The 12357-nt window shown below is 44.2% G+C and overlaps 1 protein-coding gene across 1 annotated transcript in view; it reads right to left on the reverse strand.

Moving 5' to 3' along the window:
- Positions 1-10830, reverse strand: part of LOC137332208 (electrogenic sodium bicarbonate cotransporter 1-like) — a 127332-nt gene extending 116502 nt beyond the window's left edge. The window contains exons 1-4 of the mRNA XM_067995904.1: positions 10787-10830; positions 8075-8235; positions 5415-5567; positions 2248-2324 (exon numbers count right to left, since the gene is read on the reverse strand). Of these exons, the coding sequence (XP_067852005.1) occupies positions 2248-2324; positions 5415-5567; positions 8075-8235; positions 10787-10830 (435 nt within the window). The remainder of the gene's footprint in view (positions 1-2247; positions 2325-5414; positions 5568-8074; positions 8236-10786) is intronic.
- Positions 10831-12357: the final 1527 nt, after the last annotated feature.

The following is a 12357-nucleotide window of genomic DNA, read 5'->3' on the forward strand; positions in this document are numbered from 1 at the left end:
CACGTGTCAGAGGTGGATGGCGTGGATGGCGAGGGTGGTGATGCTGCTCGTCCTCTGAGGAGGTCATGACTGCAGCTACGGCGGCCTCCATCTGGAAGATGTACATTTGAGGGGGTCCACAAGGTAGGTAAACGTGTCTGGACACTGGGGTAAGTGTGCAAGTTGGTGAATTTTATTGTTAGGAGGAGGGTGGTGGAGGCCAAACTTTGTCCAAAGTGACAGAGTGGCCTCCTGCAATGAGTGAGGGTCTTCCCCCCCACCTGTCAAATGGACCTTTGCAGCTGCCACAGGCTGATAGCTGCAACACGTCCATTTCAACTGGGAGTGTTTCCCCCAGTACGGGAAACAGTCCCAGTTGACTTGAAAATCCCACCCCTCCTAAAATATCAGGTCAATCAGGTCTGTAAACGACCTGAAGTACCTGGTTAATTACTTCAAGTGGCATCCCGCCGGCTTTAATTGCCGGCGGGAGTCCCACAAGCGGGGGCTGCACACGCATATCAGCACGTCACTGGGGAACCCGGAAGTGGGGGGGTTGGAGCCGGGCTCCGGATCCACCCGGGAATCCCCGATTTTCGCAGCCCCCCGCCACATACGCACCCGCTCAGGGGTGCGAAAATCAAGCCCAATGATCCTGGTGAGACAATGATCCTGCAATCGCTTCCCATCCCAATTGCAAAGATGTGGTGCAGACAGAAATTTATGTTCAGTGGTAGCTGGTACTATAATTCATAGAACCATGATCATTTGTTGAAATTCTACTTGCCAACCAGATTTGCAATGTGATTCACTTTATAGGCTGACAGGTAGGATGTTTTCAAGTAATAGTGATTGGCAAACAACTAACATAAGTCCCACCTTTCCCACATCAAATGCAGTTCCTATTGGATGAACATGTATGAAGTGGCATTGCTATCAAAATCATCGAGAAGGCCTGTCATTTATGTTTCCTTCTGGAGCATTCAGGTTGATACGGCTGTAAAAAAAGCTAATGGAATTCTAGGCTTTATTACAAGAGACACAGAAGATAAAAGCCGAGAGGTAATGATGAGCCTATATAAAATTTAATAAGACCTCAGTTAGAGTATTGTGTGCAATATTGGGCTCCACACTATAGGACGGATATTGAGGCTCAATACAGATTCATCAGGTTCTGACGAAAGGTCATTGACCTGAAACGTTAATTCTGTTTCTCTCTCCACAGATGCTGCCTGACCTGCTGAGTATTTCCAGCATTTTCTGATTTTATTTCACTGGGATATTGCCTGGAATGAGGAAATACATATACAATGGAACATGAAAAGCTGGGGTTTTTCTCGTTAGAACAATGCAGATTAGAAGTTGATAGAGAGAGCAGTGTTTAATATTATGAAAGGATCCAACAGGTTAGATAAAATGATTGTTTCCAGTAGTTGAGGGGTCAAGAAAGAAAAAGGGCCATAGATACAAGACTAAATGTAAGAAAGTTAGAGCAGCAGGCACGAGAAACTTGTTTACGCAGAGTTGCAAGGCTGAGGAATTTATTTCTACTACTACAACTTGCATTTATATAGTGCCTTTAACGTAGTAAAATTTTAAAATTCTCATCCTTGTTTACAAATCCCTCCATGGCCTCGCCCCTCCCTATATCTGTAATCTCCTCCAACCCTGCAACCCTCGGAGATCTCTGCGCTCCTCCAATTCTTGCCTCTTGCACATCCCCGATTTTTATCGCTCCACTATTGGTGGCCAGGCCTTTAGCTGCCTCGGCCCTGAGCTCTGGAATTCCCTCCCTAAGCCTCTCCCTCTCTCTACCTCTCTCTCCTCCTTTGAGATGCTCCTTAAAACCTGTCTCTTTGACCTAGCTTTTGGTCACCAGTTCTAATATCTCCTTATGTGGCTCTAAATCAAATTTTGTTTGCAAACGCTCCTGTGAAGCACTTTGGTACGTTTTACTACATTAAAGGCACTATATAAATGCAAGTTGTAGTAGTAGAAATAAATTCACAGCTCACATGCTATATCACAGGTTCTCTTACCCAGCGAGCCAATGGGTGGTCACAATATTTAATTTTTTAGCTTTTATGTAAAAATTAAAATCTGCTATATTCTATGAATTAACTAATATATGTTGATTTATTCACAAAGTAAATATTTTCTTAGAAACTCTAAAATAACCATACTCTACACAGAAAGAGGTTTAGTGAAAGCAAGAACTGATAAGGAAACTTGACACCACTGTAATTTGAAATGTAACCATACACTTACCTGATCCTGGAGAGGTTTCTCTGAGATTTCATTGACCATGCCTGTAGTTGTGTTATAATTCAAGGGAGCAGTTTTATCTGAATAGAAAAGTAAAATATTTTGCCAAGATACACTTTTAATTTGTTTATCAATCCTGGAAACATTCTGAGGACATTTTTTGACTGACACATGGGGCCTAACTGAACAATTCCTTTGATAGTAACGGATGGTAACACACCAATAGTGGTCTTGTATACAACAAAGCCAAAATGTTATCTGTTCGTCAGCATTGAGTGATAAATGCACTGCTGTTCAAAAATATAGATTTCATTTTACATTTAATTTTTAAACATTTACATGGCGTTTTTAACATTTTACTAAAGGATTATCAGAGATGAATAGCCAAACCTTAATTGGTAAGTCAAGATAGCATCTTCTGATACTCACAGTACAGATTTATTGTACAATTGAGCAAATAGCAAAGATTCAGTTCTGGACTTTTGTAGCTGTATTATGAGACATGGAAAATCGTGGCATAGCTTCAATGCAGCGACACCAGAGTAACATCAGGACAAAGATCATGCACTAACATTATTGCTGTGGTATTCTACTGGCAGCATATCACAAATCACAGATATAATGACTGTTCTGTTCCTCTCCTCCCCTAAATGCAAATACTGTTCATGTATATTTATCAGGAAAAACAATTAAAATGCAAATAGCATGTTGGGATACATAGCCAGAACAATGGCACAGCGGTTATGCTGATGAATTATGATGTACTAGTCCATTCTCACTTGGAAAATTATATGCAATTTTGGTCACCACCCAAAAAAAAGTACGCGGGGCAGAGAAGATCAACAAAAATTACCTCTAGTGTGAAGGGGATAAGCAAAGTTAGGGATATGTAAACTCTTCAGCATTAAGAGACTGAGATATATAAAATATTGAATGTCATAGATAAGGTGATCCCAGAGTATTGTTTTAAATTAGGCCAAAAGGAAAGAACATAATTTTAAATGAATGTAAAGTAAATTTAAGACAAATTTTAGGAAAAAAATGTATTTACTCAAAGATTATAAATGTTTAGAATGAGCTACCAAATAAAGCAGTGGAATCAAAAGCTTTAAGAGAATTCAAGATGCAGTTAGGATCATAGAAATTTTAGCACAGAAGGAGGCAATTCAATCCATCCTGCCTGTGCCAGTGCTAGCTCCACATTTGAGCTACCTGCCTTGCTCTTGGAAGCAGTTGTATGCGCGGCTGAGCGAGTTGAAATACTAAAGGGACCCTCTTGATGGGCTGAATGACCTTTTCTCATTCTTAACTTTTTCTTATGTTCTTACCACCAAAAGGGCATTATTGCATACCTGCAGGATAATTCCCCATATTTTCTCCTAGCTGTGTGAAATCATTATGCAAATGTATAGTAACTGAAGTGTTTTACCTGCATCTATATTTATTCAAAAGTGCAGATCAATGTGGAGCTCAATTGCATATGGATGGCTAAGAAACAGATGTGGTCAAAACAACACCAATTCTCCTCAATTCTCCACTAGTTTTTCTCCTTAAGACATTTATTCCTTGCTTGGATACTTACTTTTTTCTATTATTCATTCTCGAGATGTGGGTGTTGCTAGCAAGGATGGCATTTATTGTCCATTACCTGTTGCTCTTGAGAAAGTGGGCCTTCTTCTTGAACCACTGCAGTCCGTATGCCTGTTCTATTAGCAATGGAGACCCCCAGTACCTTGTCCAAGTAACCATTCTTCATGTGTGAACCTACACAGTTAATGGCAACAGGCTAATTCTGCTCATGGGTGCATCACAGCCAAGTCCAATCCTCTCCTCAACTGATGTGCACGTGCATATATTTCCAGCTGGATGGTGATCACGAGTGAAACCGTAACCCAGGAGCACTGAGGTCCCTCTTAGCACCCGTATAGCTACCTTAGCTGAGATCATTTGGCTGAACAGTGACTGGGGATCGATCAAACCTGTGATCTTTCTGGTCTATATGGTTCAGACAGTCATATTCTTAACCAGTTGAGTTATTGGAGACCAAGAAACTTAATTCTTTAACTATATCATCATTCCACCACTTTGTTTCAAGTGTGCACAACAATATGATAAATTATGCTGTTGTTAGTTACTCTGTTCTCAACAAAATGGTATCATACTGTAGCGCCTCTGAGTCACCATGCCAGTTTTGATTCAGCAAAGCAATTTAAATTGTACGATATATAGTCCTGTTTATAGTGGTGGGTGAACTGCACCTCTTAAATCAGATTTCGAAAGCAAATCAAAATTTTGTTTCCTAACAGACAGTGAACTTGGAAATTATGCCAGTTTGACAACTGTTGCATTTAAACAGATCTAAGGCGTGTTGATATCTGCTCTCTGTTGTCCCAATTAAGCACATTCTCAACTGATCCACTAGGTGGAGCACTGCAAAGCAGTACCATGCTCCATCTCTGAGGACAGGAAAATGTGGCAGGACCAGCTGAAATGTCTGCCTTGCAGAGATGTACCACCTTTCAGTCAGAATCATGTCAATAGCCCATACTGTTCAACCTCATGACTAAAGGAGGAAGCGTGGGAGTATGAAGCAGCAGGATGGAACTGAGATGGTAGGAGCACTGCAAATACAGTAATAATATATTTGTTTTTAAAATTACATTCTGGTTAAACACCAGTCTTTGAGTTTTAGTTACTCATGCCAAATTATCTATTGACAGTCCAGTTGAGCTGTGATTCATGTCTGTGATCTCCTAAATGCCAAATTCTTGATCTTTGCCACACCATCAGCGAAGTTCCAAGCATAAGCTAGTGCTTCCTCATAGGGAGCAAAAAAAAACTAAGTCTTCAAGGGCCATTCTCACAGCCACTCGGGGAAGGTACAAGAAGCTGACAGTGCCCATTAAATCTTACACCAAAATATGTTAACGCCATAGGGAAAGGAGAAAAAAAGGCCAGAGATTTGGAACAAAAAACTATCTCAGCCTTCTCTGAGTAATCAGGGCTGCCTGGGACAGCAAAGGCAGAGAGCTGGGAGAACGTTGCTTGGCAGCCCTCCTAGACAGGTAATAGAAGCTGCAGAGAACCTAAAATGAAAGGAGAAAAATAAACTACAAATGGAGCCAGAAAGGGAAAAGATTAGCACAGAATGGCTTAAAGAAATGACTTACTTGCATGAGAAAGTCTCCTCCCTAGATCGGCCATGGTCCGCATTGTCGACTTTTTTGTGTGGTGTTTGTGACTCCTAAGAAGGACATACATGACCTTTTCCTTGAGCTCATTTCTAAGATTGCCATTTGTAATTTCACTGTTGACTATTGTCTCTGAAATCAAACAAATTTTAAAGATGAAATCTAATACTAAATTTGATGCTAAATTAATGTGCCTAACAATTATCAAAGTACTCTTTTATTTTCCACGGATATTTTCTCTCCTGAAGGCTGACATTTATTGGGATATGGTTCAACATGGACCAGCAGTCCAGTAGCTTGCCCAAGTGGCTATTTTCCATGTGTGAGCCTAGAAAGTGAGTGTCCATAGGTCACTCAATCATGGGAGGTATCATAGCAGAGCCTATTCCTCTCCTTACCCCATGTTCTCACACACACACACACACACACACACACACAAACGCACACACTCCAGCTGGAGTCACAGGATAACAATCAGGAGCAGGAACTGTGGCTGAGAGATACCAAGACCAATTGCAGCACCACACCTGCTGCTCTGGCTGAAATCAGCAGACAGAAGACCTAGAGTTGAACCTCAGACTTTTGGTCAGCACTATACCTGGCGGTCGGTGCCTTTGCCCACTAGTTTTTTTTGTCATGGATCTTGTCGACTTTTAGGAAAATATATTTGGTAACATTATAATACGTTTAGGTATGAGCAATCATATAACAATTTAATCTGATATCAAAAGCCCAAATTGCTCTTTCAATAAAACTAAAAGAATACTGTTTTTCTCTGTAATTAACAACCTGATAATGAAATCATTGGAAACTCACAATTTCTGATTGAGTGATTTTGTTAGCAGGTTGTTAATTAAGGACAAAATAAATGTTCTGCTGCATTTCATCTCCTTCCTAGTCCATAGCACTGAGGCTAATTGCAGCATCCCAACTGTTGCCCTAGCTAAGATCAGTTAGCTTAACACAGACCAGGAATCAAGCCTTGGGATGTTCTGGTCTGAATATCTTAGTTACGCACCAGGTGTTACATTTTATCCACAAGGTTATTGGGAGAGTTTTGTTGTGGCTATTTTTCATATACAAGTCTACATATAGCAGGCTATTTAACTACAGCAGTGGAAAGGTCATCCACAGCTGAACTTGATCTTATCCTCAACACATGTGCCCTTTCCGTTAGGAGAGCACTGGAAAGGAGTCAGGAGAAGGAATCCTGATTAATTTTGCTCTCCCATTGGGGGAGCTTGATCCAACCCAATTTAACCACTACCAGTATCTAGTTCCCAAAACTATTTAAATCAGAAACTGTTGGCACTGGATAGCAGGTTAGCATCTGAAAAAGAAAAATTGGTAACATTTCAAGTGGAACGCTTCATTTGAAGGCTGTCTGGCAGCATCAACTCAATCTGCACTGTAGCTGTCCTGCACTTCGGTTTCATTTCATTCTTTTTCTCAGCTGTCACTTTATTTCAGGAAGCAAAGACCAGTGTAATTTTCTGGGTTCTAATGAAAGGTCCAAACCCAAAACATTAACTTATCTTTCTCTTTCAAATGTTCACTGATTTGTGAAGCATTTCCAGCATTATCTATTTTTCTTCTTCTTTCCCACAACAAATCCACTTTTATGATTTTATCTACACAGGATAAAGAAATTTCATAAGCGGTTTGCTTACAAAGGCCAATTATTTACTTACTGCCTGTGAGATATTATGGGGGCGATGTGCATATTGCTATCCCCCGTTGGGGGTAGCAGGACGAAAATCGTACGGGACACAGAATTGTTGACTTATTGCTGGTTGTCTGCATATTCCGATTTTAAGGTGGACTGCAATTTAAGTGGCCAGAGTTCCCACCAGAAATAGGCATAGGCTTAATGGTTATATGCAAATCGGAGTCAAATGATATTGTCAAGGCTCCCAGTGCCACTTCTGTCTCTGCCTGCATTACTACAGCAAGTTCCTGATCCTGCCCACAAACCATGGGCGGTACAAGTCAGGAGGTGGCCATTTCCAGTGGTATTTAAAAGGATTCTCAGCTGCTCTCAGGCAAAACACTGGAAGGATTTGGGAGACATTTTGCTTCTATTAAATTGTGGTATTTTGCTAATTAGACCATTTCAAAGTGCCTGTAAGGGCTGTACAACATTCTGAACTCTTAAAGGGCTTCTGGCAACACACTATTTTCCTGATCGGGGTCCTTCTGGTAATTCCGCTCTGGCAAGTGGGAGGGGAGGAGATCAGCAACAGGAAGGAGCAATCAGAGCTACAGCAAATAGAAGGAGGCATTCCTGCAGGAATTCTTACCCTCTCAACAGACTTTATAGACCTAAAACAACATAGCTGCAGTTGTCTGAGGAGCAGTACATAAGGAGGCTGTGTTTCTCTAGGGAGTTGCCTTTTGCAGCAAGACCTACAACTAAATGCCACAGCTGGCAAATGTTCTTATTGCAGACAGAAAATGCTCATTCTATCTTGAAGTTCTGAAACTGCATTTCTCTTATTGTCACAGAGAAAACCATTACAAGCAGTATCATAAATATAAGACATTTCTTTAATTTTATAAAATATTTCCTGTGCTGTCTTGACTGGTATAAATATAATTTGATGCTTAGATACTTAACTACAGCTCTTATTCAAATTTACCTAATATCTCTTTAAAATTGTTTGCTTCTAAATCAAACAGAAGTGTTCCCTTTTCAATGCAGGTACGTAGCTCAAACAAACTGTGTAAAGGCAATGTGGTAACATGGGGTTTGCTCCATCTTTCACTTCCTTCTTCTATTTTCTCCTCAAACTTTATCCACCTGTGAACAAATAAAAGAATGGGTATTATAAAATGTATGATTGTTATTCACTTGAAGGACTATATACTTGCACAGTAAGTTTATACATTGAACACATAAGCTATACAACTTGCACTTATATAGTGACCTTATATAGTGCCTTTAATGTAGAAAAACATTCCAGGGCACTTCGCAAAGGCATGAGCAAAATGGACACTGAGCCAAAGATAGAGATATTTGGAGGGTGACCAAAAGTTTGATCAAAGAGATGGGTTTTAAGAAGGGTTTTAGAGGAGGAGAGAGGTGGAGCAGTAGAGGGGTTTAGGGAAGGAATTCCAGAGAGTGGGATCCAGTCAGCTGAAAGCATAGCCATTAATGGTCGGACAAAGGGAGGGGGATGCCCAAGAAGCCAGAGTGAGAGGCGTGGAGAGTTTGTAGGGAAAGAGGTTATAGGGCTGGAGAAGGCTAAAGAGATAGGGAGGTTCAATCTATAGAGGTATTTAAACAGAAGGCTAAGAGTTTTAAATTTGAGGCACTGGGGGGTTGGGAGCCAATGTTGGCCAGGAAAGCAATGGAATAGTCAAATCTGGAGGTGATAAGGACACGGATGAGGATTTCATCAGGACTTGGGCTGAGGTAGGAGCAGAAGTGGGCGATTTTACGGAGGTGGAATTATGCAGTCTTTGTAATGGGGAGGATATGGGTCGGAAACTCAGCTTGGGGTTGACAGGACACCGAGGATATAAACAGTCTGGTTCAGATTGAGACAGTGGCTGAGAAGGGAGATGGCAAGGGTACAGATTTGTAGTGGGGGCCAAAGCTGATGGCTTCAATCTTCCCAATATTTAGCTGGAGGAAGTTAAGGCTCATCCAAGACTGAATATCAGACAAGCATAGAGGCAGTGGAGGGGTCAAGAAAGGTAGCAGAGAGGCTAAGGGGGTATATAGGTAGAGGCATACATGTTGAAGCTGACTCCAGATCTGAAGGTGATGTTGTAAAAGAGCAGCATGTAGATGAGGAAAAGGGCAGCATGTCGATGAGGAAGAGAAGGCAGCTACAGCTGAATCCTTGGGGGAGTCCCAAGGAATCAGTGCTGGGATTTATAGAGAAGCTATTGCTCTGCTTCCGACTAGATAGGTAAGAATGGAACCAAGCAAGAGCAGTCCCACGGAGCAGGACAATGGAGGAAAGGCTTTGGATGTGGAGGATGTGGTGAATCATACCAAAGAGCACAAGGAGGAATAATGCACCATGGTCACAGTCACAGAGATTGTAGTTCCTGACTTTAGTAAGGATCATTGCGATGCTGTGGAAAGGGCAGAGACCTAAATGGAAGGATTCAAACAGAGAGTTGTGGGAAAGATGGGCACAAGTGACACCATGGGCTCGATTTTTGGATGTCCGAGCGGGTGGGATCGTGGTGGGGGGGCTCCGAAAATCGAGGATTCCCGGGGTGGGTCTGGAGCCTGGCTCCAACCCGCCCACTTCCGGGTTCCCCAGTGATGCGCTTAGATGCGCGTGCAGCCCCCGCATGCAGGACTCCTGCTGGCAATTAAAGCTGGCGGGATGCCACTTAAACCAATTAATGTGATAGTTCAGGTTGTTAGCAGACCTGATTTGTAGGATATTTTAGGAGGGGTGGGATTTTCATCTTAACTGAGAGTGTTTCCCCTACTGCCTGTGGCAGCTGCAAAGGTCCATTTGACAGGTGAGGGAGAGACCCTCATTCACTGCAGGAGGCCACTCTGTCACTTTGGACAAAGTTTGGCCTCCACCACCCTCTTCCTAACAATAAAATTCACAAACTTACAACCTCAACCCCGGTGTGCAGACACATTTACCTACCTTGCTGACCCTCTCAAATGTACATCTTCCGGATGGGGGCCGCCATAGCTGCAGTCATGACCTCCTTGGAGGACGAGCAGCATCACCAGCCTCGCCGGCCACCTCTGACATGTGGAGCTCCACAACACAATGCTGTGACACATCCACCTGCACAGCAGGAGGGAGGGCAACTGCAGAGAGAGATGCGTCGCAGAAGGCACTACCCGCGCCACAGGGTCTACAGACCGAGGCTCAGCTTCCTGGACCTCTCTGAGCAGCAGTGCACACGGAGGCTCAGAGTCACTCGACATCTGCAACCTCCTTGATGCCGAGCTGCTCCCGGCTGGCCCGAGCACCCATCTTCTTACCTGTCGCTGTCAAAGTCACCACTGCCCTCAACAACTTCTCCTCCGCATCCTTTCAGTGTGCCACCAGGGACATCGCCGGCTTCTCTCAGTCGTCTGCAAAAAAGAGCCCTGCAAGTACACCTACACCCACTCTGCAGTGATACAATGGGTGGCATCAGGTGTGGGTCTTCATGGTGATCCTCAGGAAACGGCATTATTGCACAAACCAGACAAGATTTTCAAAGATGTGGCAGTATGGTGATAACAATTTTTTATGATTTTTTGCAAAACAAACGAAAATAAATCAAAAACGTGACATTTTGTCTTACACCCTTGTGCATTCCCTTTGTGCTCACAAAACCTTCACCTTACATTTACAGGAACCCCTACGTGGTGCTACCCCTGTGGCTTCAGCAGAGTTAGTGGCAGGTTGCTCTTGTCCATGCCTTGACTGATGAGATACTTTGCGGGGACGCCCTCTGGATTTCGGTGCCTGTGAGGGCCGCTCCAAAGACTGCTCCACCTGCACCTGTGCAGGGGCAGACTCAGCCACCTGGAGAGGGGGCAACATTGTGGGTACTGGTTGAGAGGGGGGCAACGGGTGAGACGTGGGAGCACTTTGACTGGCATCCCCACTTCCATGTCCCTTTCACCATCATCCCTCTCCTGGCCCAGGCCCACATCACTCCTTCCTCCCTGCCGGACGACAGTTTGGAGGACTTGTGTGAAGCCTTGTAAAGCCAATTGTGAGGTATCTGTCAGCCTGTTTAAGACGGCAGAATGTTGCTCACCCTGAATCCGAACGGCCGTTATCAGGGCCTGAATGGACTCATTGTTGAGCCGTGCTTGACGCTCGACGGAGGATAGCCTGCCCTCTATCGCAGACGTTCCCGCACCTACCCGCGACATGATCTCAGAGATGCCTTCACATCCCTGTGACAGTATTCCACTCATGCAGGATTTGGACTCCTCCATCCTCTGCGCGATTGTGGAGAGTGCGCGTGGCAACTGTTTCAGTACCTCGGCAATGTGCTGCTGCCCCTCGAGGACTCTCCTTTTCACGGCTGGCCCCCAGGGTTCAGCATCTGGGTCCAGCTGAGCAGAGCCTGGAGAAGAGTGCTCCCACCGACGCAGATTCTCCACGGTTGCCCCCGCCACCAGGGTCTGCTTGTGCTCACATGTGCGTGGTGACTCACCCTGTGCAAGCCCAACTAAGTGAGGACAGGGAACAACCGAGGTGTGTGTATCTGCGCTAGCGGATGGCTGGCTCAGATGTGATGATGCACCCTCAGAGGCTGGCAGGTCCTCTGAAGAATCGCCCTCCGCAGTCACGGAGGTCGCAGGTCTCCCTGCAAGAGAACAGAAAGCAATATTAAGCATGTGGACAGATGATGAGGTGCTGCAGATGCCAATGATGCGAAGATCATTCGCTATCATGAGTGCTGAGTGTTAGATTTCTGTCACCAGCCACTTGTGCACTCCCAGTCTCGGCGTCCACCATGGACAGGTACTCCAGCGTCCTGCTTATTTCGAGTGCCTGCTGATCCGCATCTGTTAAGGCCACCTGGTGTGGCGGGCCCCCTCTGGTCCTTGCCCTCTCCCGGGCATTCTGGCATCTCTTATCCTATCAAGGCGTGATTGAGTGATGGTTGCATGGTGACCCACTGCATGCATTGGTGTGGGTGGGGGTGAGCGTGAGGGAGATGCATGGGAGGCTGCGTATGAGACATAGCCATGAGATTGTATGAGAATTGGGTTGCGTGGTAGTGTTCGAATGGGAACTGGGGCGGTGAGTACATGCAGGCAAGGTGAGGATGATAGTTCAGTGGATGTGAGGAGTGATGCAAGAGTTTTGTGGTGGCAGTGCAGAAGGAGTTGTGTGGTGGTGGAGGTGATGTGGAAGACGGAGTGTGGGAGAATGTGTAAATATACTCACTTTGGCTGACCTGGTTAGGTCATTAAATCACTTCC

The sequence above is a fragment of the Heptranchias perlo genome, chromosome 14 (assembly GCF_035084215.1).
Source record: "Heptranchias perlo isolate sHepPer1 chromosome 14, sHepPer1.hap1, whole genome shotgun sequence".
Taxonomy (NCBI): Eukaryota; Metazoa; Chordata; class Chondrichthyes; order Hexanchiformes; family Hexanchidae; genus Heptranchias; species Heptranchias perlo.